General features: G+C 44.6%; 1 protein-coding gene across 1 annotated transcript in view; it reads right to left on the reverse strand.

Moving 5' to 3' along the window:
* The window catches only part of UBA6 (ubiquitin like modifier activating enzyme 6), an 89446-nt gene that overhangs the window by 52223 nt on the left and 14217 nt on the right, over positions 1-23006 (reverse strand). The window contains exons 9-17 of the mRNA XM_040418051.1: positions 15245-15368; positions 13594-13697; positions 11156-11218; positions 9416-9492; positions 7928-7994; positions 6493-6636; positions 5371-5438; positions 3417-3495; positions 2520-2600 (exon numbers count right to left, since the gene is read on the reverse strand). Of these exons, the coding sequence (XP_040273985.1) occupies positions 2520-2600; positions 3417-3495; positions 5371-5438; positions 6493-6636; positions 7928-7994; positions 9416-9492; positions 11156-11218; positions 13594-13697; positions 15245-15368 (807 nt within the window). The remainder of the gene's footprint in view (positions 1-2519; positions 2601-3416; positions 3496-5370; positions 5439-6492; positions 6637-7927; positions 7995-9415; positions 9493-11155; positions 11219-13593; positions 13698-15244; positions 15369-23006) is intronic.

Raw genomic sequence — 23006 nt, forward strand, 5'->3', positions numbered from 1 at the left:
TAATATACATGCATTTAAAATTAACACTTTTCTTTCAGTTGACACCTATATGCACAGTGGAATGGTATAGCCCATGTGCCAGTCTAATGTAATGTATCTATGGTATAGCTAAAACATGGCATCAGTCATGTGACACTCTTCACATCATATAACCCCTAACATTCAGTAAGCAAAAGGGTCACATGACATGCAAAGGCTGGATCAGACACAGGAAACATCCTTGCCAAAACTTAATAGGACTAGTGGTGGAATAATCATTTTTATTGCGCCTATTATAGTAACTACATCATGTGTGTATTCACATTGCTGTTTGTCTTTAGGCGATGTTGTAAAATGATCGCCTATCTCCAGGTGATTCGTAAAATGGCTGCCTGTCTCTAGGTGATGTCAACAACACACACAGAAATCTGCTTCTACTCAGAGACTGAAACACATGCTGCTGCAGGCAGCAATAATGTATAAACTGTATATGTTCTGCTCCTCATTCGGGCAGTTAACTTAAAGCCAAAAAGTCACATGACATGTCTGAGGGTCCCATGACTGATGCTATGTTTAGTTTTATTCAGCTCTCTATGGATGCATTACACAGGGCTACAGGGTGGCCCACAAAAAAGTAGCCCGTCTTCAGCGATAGCAGGACAACATTTTTTAATTAACCACAAGTCACAAAAGATGCTGAAAGAGGTCCCCGTTCATGTGTATACATCTTTGGGCACGTCGGATTATGTCGGCTGATACTACTTGTAATGTTGCGGATAGTGTTTGTGATATTTTCCTTCAGTTCATCCAGGGATGTGGATTGTTAGCGGACATTTTCTGCCACAGATAAAAAATTGCATGAGGACAACCTGGAGACTCTGGTGGCCATAACCCCTGGTTGGCTCCTCCATAAACAGTTCATGAACATGTGCCAGTGAGCTCTGTGAGGTGTGGCATGTTGCCCCATCTTTTTGGAAAAAGCAGGACATTTTTTCTTCTGGTGCTAGTTGGTTGTAAAACTGTTCAAAGATGTCCAGGTAAATTATGGTATTCGCAGTTGATTTGAAGAAAATTGGGCCTACTATTCGTGTTCCTGACACTGCGCACCAAGCGCCAATTTTCTGGTTGTTTATTGGTGTTAATGGAGATTTTCTGAGGAACAGTACTTTGTATTCTGGGAATTTACATGACCTGATAAATTAAACCAATCTTCGTCCGTCATGAAGTACAGCAATGGGTCAAAATGTCTATTAGCAATAATAGTCAGCAACCAAGTCCAGTAATTTACACTTTTAGCTTTGTCAGACTCTTTCAGTTCCTGCACACACTTTATTCGGCACGGTTTCAGATTCTGAGATTTCAGCACTCGCTGACACGTCGTTCGTGATGCACCAAATTGCTGAGACAGTCTTCAAGTTGATTTTTGGGTGCTGCTTCTGCTAAATTTCATGCAGAACTTCAGCCTCGGTTTCTTCATGTTTGTAACAGAGCCAGTGTGCCATTTCCGATCCAGGCTCTGGATACAACGTTTAGCTGGTGGTTTTGTTCCTGGGTACTTGTCAGCAAAGGTCTCTTGCGTTTCCTTAATTGATCTGCTTTGCCATTGCCTTCCACTAATCACTATTTGCTGTTCCAGGCAGAACACCATCTTTCTGACGCAATAGGCCACTTTTATCAAACTGAATAATAAATCTGTCTTAGTTGCCCATAGCAACCAATCAGAGCTCAGCTTTCAGTTCCTACAGGGCTCTGACAAAATGAGAGCTGAGCTCTGATAGGTTACTAAGGACAACTAAGACAGATCTACTATTAGGCAGTTTGATTTGGAGATATTGGAGGCGGGCTACTTTTTCGTCGGCCACCCTGTATAACAGGCCATAACATTTTTTTTTTTTTTTTAGAAAGAGGCTATCGCACAGATATTATAGAGGTTTGTGCAAGAAAAACTTTAAATTGATGTAAATTACAAAATTGTTCAAAATCCTATTTGTTAAAGAAATCAATGTGTTCATTAAATGCGGAGTACCCCTTAAAGCACAGTTTTTTTTATATGAGCCATGAATGTATGTTGCATGCATGAACTTGGCTTTTTAGGTCTTGTGGCTTACATGTTGCTCATAGATACCAAACATTTCCACAGTTACATGGCTTCTAATATTCTGGGTATAGAGTCAAATATTCACCTTTATGTTGACTAGGAAGCAAATAGACAGTCTTTGGTAGTGAATGGTAGATCTGGTCATATAAAACCAGAAACTGTCAAATAAAGAATAGTTTAGCTGACAGCTATCAGCCTGACTTATGGATTACAGGGACAATCTAAGAACGTAAACTTTAGATCTGTGGAGCGCAGCTAGAATAGTGGAATCCAATCCATGTCCCTACCCATCAGGAGTATGGAGTAGGGGTAACGAGCATACCCACTGTCTCTTCATTCCACATGGTGGTGGGTACAGAAAAGTTGTGTACTCTTACTTGGATGCTATCAGCGGGCATGCAAGACCACTTTCCTAATTATTGTACATGGTCTGAGTACTTACCAAACCTCTTTGTGAATCAGAGCCAGCCCCTAGAAGTGCAAAATTTTTCAACATCTCACAGCCAATAGCACCACAACCAACCTGCAGATAGAGGGCAATCAGTCAATCAAACCAAGCAAACAAAAGGTCCATTAAAATTCCATACATTTAAAGGCTTTCAATATTGATGACCTGTCCTTAGGATAGGTCATCATTATCAGATCGGCGGGGGTCCGACACCTGGAACCCCTGCCGATCAGCTGCTGCTTTGCCATAGACATAGCAGCAGCAGGAAGAGAGACGCGAGACGGCACGTGCACACTGCGTGCGCGCCATCTCCTCATACAGCTTATTGGCGGGGGTTCTGAGTGTCGGACCCCTGCCCTTCTGATATTGAAGACCTATCCTGAACCTAAACGTTTGGCCTTACTGCTTCACCAGGGGATGCTGGACAGAAGAGAGCATGCATATACTAGTACTAGCCCATATCATTTTGAGTCCGGTCTAATACTTCAAGCTCATATGGATAACTAGAAAAAGAGATTCTATAAAGTTTAACCTCATTAAAGTGCATTGGTCCGGCTAAACAGACTACACAATCCCTATACAAATCTGCTATCCTGTATATACAGGAATCCGTATTAAAGCACAGCATCTAGCAATGCCCCTTTCTGCAAATGCAGGATGAAATCTCCACATAAAAGAGAGGGGAAACATTCTCTAAATTCCATCAAAAATGTTTTCTCTTTCCACTGTCCCAAGGTTCGGTCCGATTGAAACCTTAATGACCTGCTGTAGGATATTATGCTGGATTTTTGGATTCAGATATTGAATCTAATGCTCATGTGCACACATCATTTTCCTCATTTGTTGTATCGCAGATGAAAATAAAATGGCCATGACGGACAGGGTACTAACCAAAAAAATATTTAAACGGTGAATCTTCCTGCAAAAAGTTTCTCCAATGCAAGCTCGAAGGGCATCATATCGATCACCCCTGCATATGAAATACAATGGGGAGCAAATTAATACAAAACTAGGGAAGATTTAATAATTAAACTTTTTCATTTTTACTGTCAATGACAAGGTCTGTAATGACACTTAAAGGGGTTGTTTACTCTTGGGGGCCTTTAAGACAGATTCCTCAGCGTGGCCAGACCTACGGAGGGAGTGATACTTACCTGACCCATGCTACTGGGTTCAGTCAATATCCACTTTGATGCAGGGTGGTTGCTGCAGCTGTGGCGCATCTCTGCTGCAGCCAGTCATCTGCATCAGCCAAGTGACCAGCAACAGGATGTTCAGGCGGGGATACCCGAGAGGGGAAGCGACGACGCCAGAATCCAGAAGCTGGGATCAGTAAGTATCACTCTCTTTGCAAGTCTGGTAATGCTGGGGGGTCTGCCCAAAAGGACCCAAGGGGTAAACAATCTCTTTGAAATACACAAGGTACAAAACGCAATCAGATTTCAAATTTAAATAAGCCTTGGCTCCGGTGTTTTCAAGGAAAGCTTGGTCTTGCTGACATTTCAGCTTGCAAAATGCAATGCTATAAAGGGAAGTCAGCAAAATTCTTAATATTTTTTTTTTTTTTTTTTAAAGAGAAATGATAAAACATAAGGAAACTTATAAACCATTCATGATCAGCAATAGAGGGCATTTTATGTAGATGTGAAGTGATGTACTGTAGATGTATAGCACAGTTTTCGTGAAATGCAAATTAAAGCAAATGGGACTGAGTTCTCTAAAGACCCCTTTCCATGATGGACTCAGTAGGCAATTCTCAAGAACGAGCAATTTGTTCCCGAAAATTGCCTGCTTGTCAGGTAATTATCATGCAGCAATCATCTCCTCTGTATGGGGACCAGTGATTGCTCGTCTCCATAGAGAATCACTGTTTCTGGGCAGCAGATCGCTACTTACACAGCACAATCTACAGCCCTGGAATGATAATTTAGGTGTGTGCAGCATCAACGCTTTCCCCCGATGCTCGTTCATCAGGTGATCAGCGGCACCTTCAAACAATTTTCAGGAACAAGAGTTCCTAGAAACACTCCTTTCTGATAACTGCCCTGATTGTCCGCCCATGTAAAAGGTCCTTAGAAGGAATGAGTGATAAGAAAATTATCTATTGTTTAAATCCTCTTTTTATGTTAGACTTATTTTATTAGAATATTTGTCATTTTTTTTATTTTCCATATCACTATCTATATAAAAAAAAAAAATCTAGTTTTCACATTGCCCACTAGGCCTCAAATATGTCAAGAATCTTGAAAATTACGTTTCAGCAGTTATCTCATTATAATCACAGGCAGGATTACAATGACAGATATCACCTCTGTACAGATAACATGGGCCACTATTCACAATAGGTGATATCACAAGTACTCTACTCCCTTCTGACCTCTGCACAGGTCACAGAGCACGCCTAGAAAAATGTCCCATAGAAGCTAATGAGGTCCCCTCCTGTCCCTTCGGTCCCAGAACTGGAATAATTATTGGCAATTAACAATTCTACAAACACTCTCTCCTGATAACTGGCCCATGTAAAGGTGCCGACAATCACCTGATAAACGAACATATGCTCTTTCATGCAGCACTATAAATCCTTGGTTGTTGGCAGCACATCCACCTCTGATGCTGAAAAACAAGGACGCTATATAGGGATAAACGATCGTAGTGACAATGGTTTATTCCCGGTTGCGCGTATAACGCAGCTAATGAGCTGGAAATGATGTGGGAATTATCAGTAGTGGAGTAAGAGGCTGGATACACAATGTGCTTATCTTTAATACAGAGCTCTATGATGTACACAATTTCAATGCCATCACACGTCTAGCACACAATTAGATTTAGTTAGCAAAAGGCATACCTAGGAAGGAATTCTTCTTGACTAATTTCGTTTAATGGATTCACAATGTCCATGGCATCCAAAAACAGCTTAGGAAAAAAATATAAAAATATTCAATATAAATAGTATAATTTTTAAATAAACCTCTAGTAGAAGTGATCCTAGGGCTTTTATAATGATCTCCAATTATAAAGTAATGGCATATACTAGCAATATGCCATCACTAAGTTTGGGTGAAGTCGGTAGAAATGAACCGACTCATACTCCAGCTTAAAAAATATATATTTTATTAACTTTCATAAAAAAGTAGAAGTCTTAAAAATGTTAAATAATAAATATATTTTATGTTTTATCAATCTAATGCCCTTATTTATCCAGCACAGTAATAAGCAGGGCATTCTAGTGGTGATAGAGAATCAGTTCTCACCTCACCTGTGTTCTCTCCTGTCCCTTATACTAGAAACAGTGATCAGCAGGCTGTTCTAGTGGTGATAGAGAATCAGTTCTCACCTCTCCTGTGTTCTCTCCTGTCCTTATACTAAAAGCAGTGATAAGTAGGGTGTTCTAGTGGTGATAGATAATCAGTTCTCACCTATCCTGTCCTTTATACTAGGTATCATCATGCTGCTCCAAGGCACTAAGTTACAATGCCTGAAACTGTGCTGCACATGACCAGTAGAAATTTCCTCCTCTAAAGACCAGAGGAGGAAGTTCACCACTGGGCACACTATAGGAACAAGCACCGGCCTATGCACATTCCTGCAGTCCCAAACACCAAATAGGGCATAACTAATTGATTTTTTGGGGGTCTCACCGATCCTGATGGGGAGTAAGGTCAAGGATGTGTACTGCTGCTCTATTCATTCTGTTGGACTGCCACGCGTAGATGAATGTAGCAAATGAGAATGAAAAGAATAGCAGAGTGCATGCTCGATCTGCCATTCCTTCTATCTAGCAGAACAGAGCATTGAATGGAGATATCTCTGGTTCTATATGAGGTACAAGGCTGGTTCTAGCTTTTTTTCTTTTTTTAGAAAGAGATTGTCATGCACTTAGTGATATATGATTTTATCAGTTTATCATTTTTTACATCAACCATAAATAAAAAAAATAAAGTAACAAATAGGAGCTGGGAATACACACCCATTGCTGTAAAGGAGAAAACTTTTGTGATAAAGCTTTCAGGACTTCTTGGCTGATGATTCCACCCACTGCTGCAGCAAGGGGAGCCAGAAAACCCCGCGCTGTCCAGGACAACCACTTCAGCAAGTGCTTGTCAAGTAAGGGCTGAAATTTAGAACAGAGAAGATTAGTTTGGGTAAGAATAGGTTAATTTTACAGCTGTACACATATTTCAATCTTCATGAAAAAGTGGAAAGGTTAATCAAACTATCCTTAATAGAGGTTGTCTGCATAATGTCTATTAGCCCTATGGATGTAATTAGCGAGTTACTCACAATGGAGGACCTGGTTTATCCATGCATTACAATGACAGAAAGAAATTATGAATAGATAGGGATTTCCAAATCAGATAACCATTTTGCCAGGTAATTTAAAGGGGGTTTCGAGGAGTTTTATACTGATGACCCGTCCTCAGGATAGGTCATCAGTATGTGATCGGCAGGGTTTTCCGGGTGTCGGACCCCTTCCGATCAGCTGTTCCTAGGAACACCCCTTTCCAATAATTGCCCTGTGTAAAGCTGCCACCGATCACCCAATGAAAGAGTAAACAATCATCCACTGGGTGAAAGCATAGCTGGTGCAGTCACCTAAATTATCATTTCTGGGCAGAAGATAGCATAGTGTAAACAGCGATCTGCTGCCCAGAAACAATTAATGTGGATGAGGACATTAGTTAAAGAGCATCTGTCAGCAGATTTGTACCTATGAAACTGGCTAAGAAAAATAAAGTATTTATATATACAAATAAGCCTCTAAGAGCAACACGGACGTTGCCGTTACAACTAGAGGCTCTGCTCTTTCTGCAACTGCCGCACCCTCTACACTTTGATTGCCAGGACCAGGCAGTGAAAACATCATACCAGATCCTCTCAATCAAAGTGGATAGGGCGCAGTAGCTGCAGTGAGAGCAGAGCCTCTAGGTGTAACGGTAACGCCCCCATTGCTCCTGGAGGTGCATTTGCATATATTAAAACTTTATTTTTCTCAGCAATGCGGCACATATCAACATGGGAACAAGCGCACATGTAACAGGTCAGACATTTTCATAGGTACAAATCTGCTGACAGATGCCCTTTATCTAGCTAATCCCCATACAAAGGTGACTGAAGTATATAAAGTCAGCTCTCACCTCCTGTAATGAACGGGCAATTATCAGGAACGAACAGTTAGCTTCTGATAATTTCCTGCTGTGCCAGCTAGAGTATAGGGGGCCTTTGGTTTAATACCATCCCTGACAGGCTCTATGAAATCAGGTTGAATGCATCCAAGCCAGAGTTACACATCAAGTCATTATTTGTAAATGTAACAGGGAAAAAAATCAAGGGTTGCAGATATAAAATGATCAAAACAATAAAGCCTTTAACCTGGGAAGCCGTCTTTAGGCTGTGAAACCTACTTTACTCTGCAGATTTTCATTTATAGATGCCGCTAAAGTCTGCATCTCTTCGGCATCCTGAAGGCACCTACAGAAATAAAATTCACCTTATTATCATACTCCCAAATTCAACATATAAATCTACATTATATGTAGTAAAACAACTCGGCAGAAAGAAATCTAAAATTAGATGAACATGGTTATAAGCAAGTAGGCCAAAAAGAGAGCAGGGGAGAAAGCGCTGTATAGGTGACTGGGTATTCAGATGTCTAGAAAAGGTTAGGGCGGTAATCTTGGGGTAGAAGTAAAAACGGCCATGTTGGTTGTAGCCCAGTTACGGCAAAAAGAGCTAATTGCAAAAACCTCCCCGACGGTCTCTGTATATTTTCCTGCAGTGATGACGTGCAGTACACCCACGTAACCACTGTAGCCATTCACTGGCATCAGCGGTAATGCTAGCATGTAGGGCATGTGACCGCTGAGGTATGTGACTGACAGCACTGTGCGGCATGTCATCGCTCCTGGAAAATATACAAAGAACAGTGCTAGAAGATGAATACACACTAGATGTCTAATTAATGTACATCCCTCCGCTGGTACCGTCACTTATCAAGAGAATGCAGGCCCCACAACCCCTTTGCACTGAAGTCATAAATCAATATAATGCTATGCGACCCTGGCAGTGCTGGAAGTTCAGGACGGGTGCTGCGCTGCCAGCCCGGAGTGTGACACTTGCTCGTCTGAAAACGGCCTAAACGTTCACTGAGCTTTCCAAAAACTTTTGCTATGTCATAGCGACATATTAACGGCTTTGATAAGTGGGCTCTGAGACCCCCTACCAATCCCTAGAACGAGGAGAGAGAAGTGCGAGTATATCACGCGCGCTCTCCTTGCTGCAGGAGATGGGCTCAATAGAAGGCTACGGTCCAGTCTCGATTTCGTCTTTAATAGCAAGGAAAGAGAGCATGATATGCATGCGCTTCTCTCTCCTCGTGCTTCAGCACTCAGACCCCCACTGATCAATACTTTTGATATGTCGCTATGACATATCAAACGCTTTTAGAAAGCTCAGTGACCCTTTAATACTGGAACATTGAATTCAATGGGAAGCCTCTGCAAATTCAGTGAACAGAGGTCATGTCCCCTTCATTCACCTGACAGGTCCCAGCAGTGAGACCCACATCTATTTTATGACAAATCGTGTTCCATTAGGACAACACGTGGTCAGTCTTCGGAAATCTGTCCCCAGATAAATGGGTGTCATATAATACCACACTTCTGCTGTGATGGCCAGCAGCCTCATCTAGATTGCCGTCCCTGTAGGGGCTGATATGCCAGAAAAGAAATAAGTAAATTTATAAATATTCAATGCATCCATCAATGTGGGTGAGGAGATCCCTCAATATTCATATGTGACATCCTCGGCTATGGTGAATGACACCATCACAGAACCATGGCAGATGTAAAGGCGTTTAACACAGAGACTAGTGTTACATTCATCTATACTACCTTATGTTTGGCAGACGACTGTGCTTCTCCTGGAAATGATCCAATGCCAGCATTGCAGAGTGGATGCTTAAACTTGCCTGAGAATCCCCAAGAAAAGAAGATTATGTTTAAATGGAATCTGCCACCATGATTATGCTGACCTGTTAGCCCCAGCACTGCGAGGATACCCCCACGTTATTACTGCGAATAGGGAGTGTGTCAGTCATTGGCAGGATTCCGGTTTGAATGGCACATGAGCTTACTAATGGCCTGGTGATTTTGACAACTTTGTCTTGGGTACTTTATGACCATTCTGCCTATTAGGGCCCATTCACACAGCAGATTTTGCTTACAGAATTTTGGTGCAGACTCCACGCCAAAATCCCATCCGCCATGGGTGATGGACCTGGCTGATCAGCTGTTAGAAGAGGCAGGCGATCCATGAGCATTGCAGCCTCTTCCTAGACCAGCGACGTCACTGCACATTGGTCACATGGGCTAGTTTGCATATATTAAAACTTTATTTTTCTCAGCAATGCGGCACATATCAACATGGGACCAAGCGCACATGTAACAGGTCAGACATTTTCATAGGTACAAATCTGCTGACAGATGCCCTTTAATCTAGCTAATCCCCATACAAAGGTGACTGCTGTATATAAAAGGCAGCTCTCACCTCCTGTAATGAACGGGCAATTATCAGGAACAAACAGTTAGCTTCTGATAATTTCCTGCTGTGCCAGCTAGAGTATAGGGGGCCTTGGGTTTAATACCATCCCTGACAGGGGTGCCGGGACTAGGACCCCCGCCAATGTGATAATAATGACCTATCCTAAGAATAGGTCATGATTATCAATTCCTGGATAACCCTTTTAACCCCTTAAGGGCTTATTTCACCTTAAGGACCAGGCCATTTTTTGCAAATCTGACCAGTGTCGCTTTAACTCTATTCAAAAGGACCCTAATTCTTCAAACTGTGAAACACCCTAATAAAAATCCAAGCAATTTAAAGGGATTCTGTCACCTCGTTTTAGCCTATAGAGCTGCGGACATGCACGGCTAGATCGCCGCTAGCATGTCCCCAATATACCTGTCCTATAGCGCTGTGTGCTTTTATTGTGTTTAAAAAATGATTTTATAGATATGTAAATGACCCTGCTAAGGAGCCCAAGGGGCTGTACTAACCTTCTTGGTGCCCAGCCACGCCCGCCTGTGAAGGAGCCCAGCACCGCCTGCGTCCTCCGAATCTCCTCCTTGCTCACAGTTAGATCGCCGTAATGTCGCAATGCGCAGTGTCGGCATAGTGTTCCTTCCCTGTGCTGGCATCAGCCTCAGGGAAGGAACTGCGCATGTGCGAGCTCACGCATCGCGAGATTACAGCGATCTAACTGTGAGCAAGGAGGAGATTCGGAGGACGCAGGCGGTGCTGGGCTCCTTCACAGGGGGGCGTGGCTGGGCACCAAGAAGGTTAGTACAGCCCCTTGGGCTCCTTACCAGGGTCATTTACATATATATAAAAAAAATTACACCTCAATAAAAGCACACAGAGCTATGGGACAGGTATATTGCGGACATGCTAGCGGCGATCTAGCAGTGCATGTCCGCATCTCTATAGGCTAAAAAGAGGTGACAGAATCCCTTTAAGAAGACACTAAAAATTGTGTCACACAGTGTGCAGCACGCTTCAAAGCAGTAAAACCTTTAAATATCGCAAGGAAACTTTATACAGAATATCTCTACTGATTTTCTCATTTTGTTTACCTCGGGTTTGCTGAAATCTGCAATCAGATATTTTGGGTCCATTAACTGTTTTTCTAGTCTTTCCTGAAAAAGAAAAATAGTAAGCATTTCGTAGCACATTTCCCAAATCCAAGGGCTGATTTCTGCAAAATAAATGTAAGTAGCATTCATCAAGGTGATACATTAACAGGGATACTTCCGATAAAATGTCTTCATTTTTAGAAATATGTCAAATTTCAGCCACAGGGGTATTCTTGTTACTAAATGTTATCCCTTATCCATTAGATGGGACAGGATTGTAGATAAATGTTTTGTGGGGACCGGTCCTGAGAATAGGGGTCCCATCCCCTTTCTGATTGACCGGCAGGGGGAGTATGCGTCCTGGTGCTCCATTCATTCTCTATGATTTAAGTGCAATGCACACACTCAACCGGACCCTTGTTCTCAGAACCGATCCGCACCAGTGGATAGTTTAGACATTTAATAATCTGGATACTCCTTAAATACCAAAAGTACAGCAAAAATGAAAAATTACATTATTTTTAGTGATGAGCGAAGCGAGTTTCGGATGCTACATCCAAAGTCGCTTTGTTCATAACTTCGGATTAATACTGTACAGTGTTAGAATGTATGGGATCAGCTGAGCCAAAGTTAGTTGTTTGCGAAGTCGCACGTGACCTTGTTGAATAACTTCGGTAATTGATTTTTAAAGTGGAATTTAATTACTGCAGGTACCTGCTGGCCATGGCGCCCGCTGCACGTGCGAGCGGGCGCCATGTTTACACATCGCTCCAGCGCTGTTGACGCTGGTAGAGAAAGGGTTAAAGTGGTTTTCTGCTTTAAAAATCTATTACTGAAGTTATTCAACAAAGTCATGGAGACGGAACTCTGTACAGTATTAATCCGAAATTATGAACGAAGCGACTTCATCTGTAACATCCGAACCTCGCTTCGCTCATCACTAATTACACAGTCTGTCTAGACCTGAACCAAATTTAATACAATACCTCAGGCAGGATGATAAATATGGTGCAAGGCTAGACATTTTTCTCTAAGGGCTGGCTAAGGATCGGCCAGATCATCACTAACAAGCATTTGTAGGAACGTTCGTTATTGATGGTCTGCCGTTGAAAAGGTGCTTTGTTGTGCTTGGTCATCGGTAATCACATCTTTCATGTGGTCACAAAGATCACTGTTTGCCAGCAGCAGATTGTGACGTCTAAGGGTACTTTCACACTAGCGTTTTTGTTTTCCGGTATTGAGTTCCGTCCTCGGGGCTCTATACCGGAAAAAAAATGATCAGTTTTATCCTAATGCATTCTGAATGGAGAGCATTCAGTTCAGGATGCATCAGTCCCTCTTACGTTTTTTGCACAGAGAAAATACCGCAGCATGCTGCAGTTTTCTCTCCGGCCAAAAATCCTGAACACTTGCTTGAATGCCGAATCCGGCATTAATTTCCATTGAAATGTATTAGTGCCGGACCCAGCATTAAGTGTTCTGGCAAAACGGATCCGGCTTTTCGGTCTGTGCATGTGCAGACCTTTAAAAATGCAAAAAAAAAATTACTACCGGATCCGTTTTCCCGGATGACACCGGATTGACGGATCTGGTATTTCAATGCATTTGTCAGACGGATCCGCATCCGGATCCATCTGACAAATGCCATCAGTTTGCGTCCGGAACGTCCTGCCGGAATCCTCTGCCGCAAGTGTGAAAGTACCCTCATCCCGTTCTGCAGCACTCTCCTTCACTGACGAGAAGGAACGCTTCTTTCCCGACAATCGTCTGCTAAATCTAGCAGTGTAATACACCCCGTACTCTATACTAACTATTAGTTGGCTTACTTTGTGACAATATTTTATGCCAAAATTGTGGCTAAATGTTTGGTGTAATATTATGCCACTTGGTCCACTTTCCCACTGAGCCACATTCCTTTTCGAAGCCCAATGCTTTTTTAAATTCAAGTAATTTTTTGTTAAAGTTTTATCAATAGTAAAACATTGCTTGGCGAGCTAGGTGCAAAGTGTATTTTCTTATTTGCCCATAACAACCAGAGTCCATCTTTCATTTCTCTGTGCTCTTTTAAAAAATGAAAGGATCAATCTGATTGGTTGCTACAGGCTACACAAGTTCCAACAAGGTCTAGGTGCACTCACATTAGTAAATGTGGGTGTCTTTTTGCTCCCATAACCACCAAGTATCACTCATTTCCTTAGAAAAGATGTCAAGTGCCTTTCACCCAAACCCAATAGCATCCCAGTTCCTGCTCTACTACATCTGCTCACCTCTGTTCCCAGGACCTTTTGCGCCTTACTATGTATACTATGGAGATATAACATTGCCTATCATAAGCTCAAGTTGATTATTTTTACTATACCGGCTCACTGGACCTTATGAACAGATAAAGTCCTCCTATCCGGCTCGCCATTTAAACACATTTCTCAGAAGCTACTTACAAAGCTGAATGACTGAGGCATTTTAATCTGGATAGCTAGTCCACCATGCTGGTAAGGGTCCATGGCCGATGTATCTCCAATGCTGAATGAGTAAGGTGATGTAACTGGAAAGAGTATAATAAAAGTTAATACAGTTCTCATATTGAATATAACATGTGCGGACAGTCTGTCTGTCTATACAAAAGAAGAAATGACAATCCCTACTGTAGACAAGTTGGGGATTTAATAGAGTGCAGCATATCACAGGTAGTGCAGCCAGAAATTCAGTATGTACCCTGCATATTGTTTTTTCTCATTCTTTTGCATCCTCATGTCTTATAGATATATGCATTACTTTACAGGCTTTCTGACTTGGTGTAATGTCTGCCCTTACAATTCCTGCTGCCCACACAACTAATGTGTGTGTGGCACTGTGGGCCAATCTCTGTTTTCCTCTTTGACAAATGCAGGATTGCTGGAGATTTAGGAAAAGTAGGCAACTGCAGGGCGGTGGAGGGTGCCAGACAGCTAAGAGCCGGCAGTCCCATAGAAGTGAACGGAGTGGTCATCACGTATGTACACCATGACACCATTCACACAGGGGACTCCTGTTCTCGTATTCTGAGGGACAATGGCATAGATCAGCACACTGTATAGCCCAATATATTATTTGTGCTTTAGAAGCTATCAAATCCTGCTGAATAATTGCATATAAAAAGGGAAGGATAGTCAATATTTTTTATATTTTCCATGTTGTTCAAGACTCATTTTAGACCCTCAGACGTTAGCTTAAAAAAAGCAGTTCACCACTTTCCTTGATCCACTAAAGTAATTGTACAGTTTCTCCCATTTAAAGGGGATCTCCAAGATTCAAGAATTGATGACCTGCCCCTAGGATAAGTCATCAATATCAGATCAACAGGGGTCTGACACCCTGTACCCCAACCAGCTTTTCCGGAGTAGCACCAGCCACTGTGTAGTGGACTAGTTACTGCAGCGCTGCTCCCACTGAAGTTCTACAGTGGATGGAGCTGTGCAGTACCAGCACCAGAGCTGAGCTACTTCAAAACAGATGATCGGAGGGAGTGTGGGGTGTCAGACCCCTGCCGACCTGGTACTGATCTTAGGGACAGGTCACAATGGTTAATCTTTTAATAGAACAAGAAGGAAACACACTGGTAAGGCTGAGTTCACATCAGCGTTCAGCCTTTCCGTTCTCCTGCTCCGTTATAGGAGCAGGAGAACGGAAAGGACAGATTCGGCACATAACTGAGCCTACGGACCTCATAGACTATAATGGGGTCCATTAGGTTTCCGCTCAGAAGATGATTTTGGAGCGGAGACAAAAGTTGTGCGCGCTGGACTTTTGTCTCCACTTCAAAAATCTGAGCAGAAACCTAATTATGGGGTCCATACGCTCAGTTATGTGCGGAATCAGTCCTTTCCGTTCTCCTGCTCCTATAACGGAGCTGAAGAACGGAAAGGCTGAACGCTGATGTGGACTCAGCCTAAGGCTCTGTTTGTATCTGCACTGTGGTCTCCGATGCAGTTTTGTAACAAAATAAAAAATTCCTGGTTCTTCTTGGTAAACCTATCAGAAAAAATTTGTTCACAAAGGAAACAAAAATGAAATATATAAAGAATCCCATACTTGTGTATTTAAAGAGCTCACCTGTAATCTGGTGCATGGAGCCGTTTAAAGAGGTCATTCCATTGATCTCACGGAAAGTCACAAATTGGCCAGATTCAAGATTGTGAGGACGATTATCAAAGCATGTGACCACGCCAGGATTAGACTAAAAATAAAGCCACCAGAGAGATTAATAACATTACTTTCATTAGTGAAATATATCACATTTTAACCACTTCCGGGCCACCTATAGACTATAAATGTCCGGGCGGTCAATGGTTAAAGAGGTATTACAGTTTTAATGATTAGATTTATTGATGTAGAAAATAGGATGTTGAATAATTTTCTCATTTACATCTATTTAACATTTTGCTTGCAGACCTTTATTATAACCCTACAGTAGCCTCTCCCTAAAGACTAAGGACTAAACATAGCGTCAGTCGTGAGCAATCATGTGACCTTCACAAGTACCATGTGACCTGGTTTTCAGTTAACTGCCCAGATATCTAACAGATGAATAGCAGTGTATTAGTAACATAGTATATAACATAGTACATAAGGCCGAAAAAAGACATTTGTCCATCCAGTTCGGCCTGTTATCCTGCAAGTTGATCCAGAGGAAGGCAAAAAACCCTGTGAGGTAGAAGCCAATTTTCTCCACTTTAGGGGAATAAAAAATTCCTTCCCGACTCCAATCAGGCAATCAGAATAACTCCCTGGATCAACGACCCCTCTCTAGTAGCTATAGCCTGTAATATTATTACGCTCTAGAAACACATCCAGGGAACAGAACATACACAGTGTATACAGTAGTACTACCAGCAACAGCATCTCACCATGTCTGTCAGTTCCTTTGAAAAAACAGTTCTGTGTGTCTTGTATTTCTATTTTTTTTAACATTAAACTTTATTAAGATCACCTAGAGACAGTCAGCATTTAACAACATCACCTAGAAACAGGCAGCCATTTTACAACATCTTGAGACAGGAGGTAATTTTACAACATCATCTAGAGACAGGCAGCCATATAAATAAACATAGTGTTGTAGTTACTGTAATAACCACAATAAAAATTATGATTCCACCACTAGTCCTAATTACTTTATCACATGTATGTCACTGCTGCTTACTGGATTCCTTGATTGCATAATGAGAAGAGTGTCACGTGACTGATGCCATGTTTAAGTTAGGCCATGGATACATTATACAGGAATGATACATGGACTATACTATTCTTCTGTATATAGGGGTCAACCGCCTAATATAAGAAATGTATGTATGCAAAATTTTAAATACATGTATATTAGAAAAAGAAACAATGTCATGTTTAAATGCCCTCAAAAGATTTTGTATCATCTTATGGGGGACACTTGTAAAAGTAAAAAAAAAAAAAAAAGACAATCTAAAAACATAATAAATTTTAAATAATGGCAGCACATGCCAAGATGCAGCTTCTAGTACAGCCCCTGTGACAATAACCTATACAACCCCTTATATCAAAACAACCCGAAAGGGACCATAATTTTAGCTGCACTTTGTGCTATTAAAAAAACTACAGAAATTCTGACTAGTTTCCCACTTTTTTAAAAAACATTTTCCAAAAACAAGAAAATACAAAAAAATATATATAAACCCATGTATATCAGAAAAAAAACCACATAAAAAAACTTATTTACATAACACCACCGCTAGTGATGGCCCTTTAACCCATAGAGGACCCTCGCAGTACATGTACGGGTCTGGTGGACGTGACTTAAGGACCAGCACTGTACATGTATGGTGGGCTGATCAGGCAGGTGCAGGAGCTGCGCCCGCACGATCAGCGGCACGGAAGTCATTGACAGCCGGGTCCCTGCTGCATATTAACCCCTTGTATTCCGCGGTCAAAGCTGACCCCAGCATGCAGAGGGTTTGCGGCGGGTACGGGTGCCCTCCACATCTCCATCGGGTACCCTCTCTGCAGTGACGGGGACTCGATGGCAGAGAAGGTATCGAGGCTTGCCTTCTACGGAAGCTTGCAGAGGGGATCAGACCCCAGAAGTTAAATCCCCAGAGTGGGACAAAAAAGTAAAAAAAAAAAGGTGTTTTTCATAATAAAAAAAAATAAAGTTTCAAGTAAAAAAGAAAAAAAATCCCAAAATAAAACATAAAAATAGAAAAATAAAAAATAAAGAAAACCAGACATATTAGGTATTGCCACGTCCGTAACGACTGGCTCTATAAAAATATTACATGATCCTCCCCCTCACCTGAACGCAGTAGAGAAAAAAACACTAAGCAAAAAAGTGTGAGCTCCTCCCTCCAGCTATACCCTTCCTACAGGGACCAAGCTAAAACAGTTTGTGCAAAAGCAGTAGGACAAGGAAAAGAAAAAACAGGAAAACCAATGTACAAACCCAAAATCACGCAGGCTACGACTAGGCCCGCAGCCAGAGAAAATGGGTGGGAGCTGTGTCCCCCAATGAACAGAAGAGAAACAGATTTTACGGCAAGTACAAAAATCTAGTTTTCTCATCCGTATCATTGGGGGACACAGGCTTGACCTTGGGACGTTACAGAGCAGTCCCAGCAGTGGGCCATAACAAAGAAGCCCTCCGGCCAATCAGTATTGCTGTCTGCGATACTCTATGCCCCAGAGAAGCGTCAGAAGATGCAAAAGTGTGTACGCTGTAAAACTTGGAAAAGGTGTGTAAAGACGACCAGGTAGCCGGCTTGAACACCCGAAGCGCGGAAGCCCCATGATGTACTGCGCAAGAGGCCCCCACTGCCCAAGCAGAATGAGCAGTAAGCCGGAAGGGCGGGGCCCTGTCACCGATGAGGTACGCTTCCACAATGGTCAAACAAATCCATCGGGAAATTGAAACTTTGGACGCAGCAGCCCTCGTCTCGGTCCCTCTGGAATGACGAATAGAGAATCCGTCCGTCGGAAAGAGGACATCTGAGACAGATAGATGCGAATGGCCCGAACTAAATCCAGAGTGTAGAGCGACTATTCACTAGAATGAGACGGGGCAGGACAAAAGGAAGGGAGAATGATCTCTTCATTGAGATGGAATGCCGACACGACCTTCGGAAGGAAGGAGTGAACAGGGTGAAGGACTACTTTTTCCTGGTGGAGGTTAAGGAAGGGAGACCGATAGGAAAGAGCCGCTAGCTCCGACACCCTACGGATGGAAGTGATTGCCACCAAAAAGGCTACCGTGTAGAACAGGAAGCGAAGGGAGACCTGCTGAAAAGGCTCAAACGGAGAGGACTGGAGAGCGCTGAGCACCAGATTAAAGTGGTTGTCCGGATTCAGAGATGAATCCGGACAAACCTCTATTTTCACCCAGGCAGCCCCCCTGACTTGAGCATCGGAGCAGTTCATGCTCCGATGATCTCCTTTGCGCTGCGCTAAATTGCACAAGGCAAAGGCTCTTTTGTTTACAATAACACACTGCCGGGCAGTGTGTTCAGTGACGTCACCGGCTCTGATGGGCGGGCTTTAGCGCTGCCCTAGCCCTTTTACTGGCTAGAGCAGCGCTAAAGCCCGCCCATCAGTGCCGGTGACGTCACCGGGCTAGAAGAGGCTTCAGCGCTCCTGCAAGGGATCCAGTACGTCACCGAGTCTAAGAAAAGTTTACTTCCCGCGAAGAATTTCCTATAAGAAAACTGACCTTCAAAAACATGTGAAAAACGTAGGACATGGATGTATGGTATATGTATGTGTGTATGTCTGTCTTGTACTAATGGAACAAAGTCCTCAATCCCGGACAACCCCTTTAAGGTGCCACAGATTCAACGGAGGACAGTAAGGGGGTGCAGCATGCGCCACCCCCTGCAGGAAGGTCTGAACCGCAGAAAGCGAAGCCAGGTTTCGTTGAAAAAGAATAGAAAGGGCCAAAACTTGCCCTTTGAGGGAACGGATAGCCAGCTCTAAGTCCATGCCCGACTGCAGGAAGGACAAGAGTCGAGGCAATGAGAACCGAATGGGAGACAACTGGTGGCGTTCACACCGACTAAAGTAAGACTTCCAGGTCCGGTGATAGATGCGGGAGGACGATGGTTTCCTAGCCCGAATCATGGTCTAGACAACAGCATCTGAGAAACCCCGAGCCCTTCGTATGGCAGCTTCAACAGCCATGCCGATAAATGTAGCAACCCTAAATTCAGGTGGAAGATCGGTCCCTGCGGCAAGAGGTCCTCCCGAAGGGGAAGACGCCAGGGTTCGTCTGTGAGGAGAGAGACTAGGGATGCGTGCCATACTCTGCGTGGCCAGTCCTGATTTTTCGGAGAAGACACGGAATGAGCGGAAGAGGGAACACGCAAGGAAACGTGAACTGCATCCACGGGAGCACAAGGGCGTCCGACACCCGAGCCAGAGGATCCTTAAACCTCGACACAAAGGTCTCTACCTTGCGGTTGAAGCAGAAGGCCATTAGATCTACTTCCTGCTGACCGCGAGAGAGACCTGTAGATGCAGAGGTCATTTGCCGGGATTGAGTCTCTCTCGGCTGAGAATGTCGGCGATCCAGTTGTCGACGTCGGGGATATGAACTGCCGACAGAGCTGGAACATGGCTCTCCGCCCAGGAGAGGATGAGCGCTGCTTCCGACATGGCTGCGGGGCTCCGGATGCCACCCTGGTGGTTTAGATATGCGACTGCCGTGGAATTGTCGGATTGAACCCGAACTGGATACCCCCGGAGACGGTATGTCTAATGAACCAGAGAGAGAGAGAGAGATCATCTGCAATTCCATAATATTGATCGGAAGTTGGCGTTCCTCGCGGGAGCAGGAGCCCTGGACCAAGAGATTGTCCAGAACTCCCCCCCAGCGCCGGAGACTGGCATCCGTTGTCAACACTATCCAGCGGAGGGGAAGGAAGGAGTGGCCCGACGTCAGCATCGGAGACATCAACCACCACTGAAGGGCTCAGCGCATCAGGGCAGGGAGACGGATGAGTCGATCCGGGGAGGCTGGGTAACGGTCCCAAATGGACAGAATGCACTGCTCAAGAGCCCTGGTATGGAATTGAGCATAGGGCACTGCTTCAAAGGAAGAGACCATGTGGCCCAGAGCCCTCATTGACTGGCGAATGAAAAGAGGCTAAGTCAAGAAAGGGAGGATCTGACGACGGAGAGCAGAGAGTTTGTCCGGGGGCAAGAAAATCTTGGCCTGATCGGTGTCTAACAGCATACCCAGAAAGATCAGCTGCCGAGATGGATGAAGAGATGATTTTGATAGGTTCAGAACCCATCCGAAGCGTTCCAGGTTGCCCCGGACGATGCACAGGCTGTCCGCCGTTGCCTGGAATGACGGACCCTTGATCAGGATATCGTCCAAGTACGGAATCGCCTCTATCCCCCTGGTATAAAGCAGAGCCATGACTGAGGCCAGAATCTCGGTGAAGACTGGTAATAAAAAAGGTCCCACTGCAAAACGAAGATATTTCTGGTGACTGACGAAGATGAGAACATGGATGCAATAACCGAACGCAGGGACTCCATTCAGAAGCGCCGGAGCCAAAGGAATCGGTTGAGTGCTTTGAGGTCTAGGATGGGACCGTACCCTCCTTCTTGGGGACTACAAAGAGATTAGAGCAGAATCCGCGAAAACGTGACAATCACTCCCTACCGCAGAAGGGAGAGAATAGTCTGAAAAAAGGAATGGGCGGCGGAGGGGGAGGTTGGAGGGGACGAGCGAAAAAAAACGGGGCGGAGGTGGGAATCGGAACTCCAGTTTGTAACCCTCCGATACGACTTCTCGCACCCAGTCATCCGAGATGTGAGATAGTCAGACATGCTGGAACAGATGAAGATGACCTGCCACTCGACTGGGGGGCGCCAGAGGCCACCCTTCATGCAGAGGAGGACTTGGGGGTATAGGGCTTTTAGCCCTGCTGGCGAGGACGCCAGGGAGGGCGATGCTTGAAAGATGGTTTGTACCTCTGCTCTGCGGCAGATTTGTCGGATGGCCGCTTCAGGCTGGAGGAACTGCGAAAGGGCCGAAAAAGAGGTCTGCGCTTTTTAGATCTGTTGAAGGGCGTCCTGCTCTGCGGCAAATGGGTGCTTTTATCCCCTGTAGCATCAGAGATAATCTCATCCAGACGCTCGCCGAAGTGTCTGCTACCTGCAAAGGGGAGGGACGTCAAGGCCCGTTTAGAAGCATTATCCGCCGCCCAGCAAGATAGCCACAGGGTACGGTGAATAGCCACCAAAAGCCTGCCCGTGTCCAGAGAGGCCTCACAGATGTAAGAGCTGGTGTGGGAAAGTTGCACTGCAATATCCGTAAGTTCCTCCGTGGAGTCCCCAGAGATGAGACCCTGACATAGCTTGCTTGCCCACTCGGTCATAGCCTTACTAACCCATGTTGAGGCAAAATCTGAGCGCAGGGCAGTGCCAACTGCTTCAAAAGAAGATTTGGCAAAGGATTCCAATTTCTTATCCCTTGGGTCAGAGAAGGAAGCCCCAATCTGCCATAGGCAAGGTGGTATTTTTAGCCAGGCAAGATACCGGAGGGTCAACAATAGGAGAGGACGACCACCTCTTTGTCAAATCCTCTGGAAAGGGATATAAGACGTCTAAGCATGCAAAATGTTGCACGGAAGTGACCGCCGGCTTTGGGGCCTGGGATCTGGGTTTGGACATAGTGAGTACCTGTGGTGAAAGGTAGAAGGGTAAGCTAGACCCTGTGCCCCTTACTGCAGCCTGTTCGGAGAAAACCTGATGCCAGAGTCCGCAGAGGTCCTCCTGAGCAGAAGATGGGCGGAGTAGGAAAACCAGGAAGTCAGATAAAGGAGGGGGGAAGCGGGGAAAACTCATAATGGAGTCGGCCGCCCGTGACAAGGAAAAAGGAGCGCATCAACTGACTCCCCAGAACTCTTCCCCACACCCTCAGTACAGAGGTGGTGCCGCAAGAAGCCCTGGCCGAGCGGAGATGGCGGCCAGGTGAGAAGTATCCGCGGCGAGCGGATCGCAAGTAGGCCGCAGTAGAAACCGGGGCCTCAATTTACAAGCGGCCACGGCGGAGAATAGCGGAACTCCTCATGAAACAAGTGGCGGGCAGGCGGCGCGGGGAAGGTTTAGGGCCCAGAAAGCTTGGAAATTACAGAGGGCTTCCCTTCACCCCACCCCCACAGGAGAGCTGACATGCAGCTGTTAACTCTTTCCCTGCCTGGGGGGACAAGACTTCGTGGGGGCCATCCTAGCAAGTAACCTGTGAAGGGGGAGGGGGGAGAGGGGGACTTGGAGCCAGGAATACTTCCCGTCCGGGGTCTCCTGCCACCCTGGTTCCAGCCAGCTCACCACCTTCGGTGTGCAGCCCCTTGGGGAGGGCCGCTACACCGGAACAGAGGGGACTTGTCGTGGGCGGCCGTGGTGACCCGAAGGCTGGTGGGATGCAGAGGCTTTAAGAACCTCTGGTCCTCCTTGTCTTCTGGAGACCGGGAAGGAGCAGCGGGCTTGGGGACCCTCTGGTCTCCCGTCTCCTAGGTGGGAGTGCAGGCAGCTAGGACTGCCTATGATCCCGCTGGAAGAAAGGAAAACATAAAAAATAAATAAAAGAAAAATCAGCAGACCTGCAAAGCAGGGAAGGTCTAACTCCTACGGACACTAAGCTAAAACTGTTTTAGCTTAGTCCCTGTAGGAAGGGTATAGCTGGAGGGAGGCGCTCACACTTTTGTGCTTAGTGTCGCCTCCTAGTGGCAATAGCTATACCCATGGTCAAGCCTGTGTCCCCCAATGATATGTGTGAGAAAAGCTATTTTTTGTCACCTTAGGGTACTTTCACACTAGCGTTATTCTTTTCCTGCATTGAGTTCTGTTC

The sequence above is a fragment of the Bufo bufo genome, chromosome 2 (assembly GCF_905171765.1).
Source record: "Bufo bufo chromosome 2, aBufBuf1.1, whole genome shotgun sequence".
NCBI classification, from domain to species: Eukaryota; Metazoa; Chordata; class Amphibia; order Anura; family Bufonidae; genus Bufo; species Bufo bufo.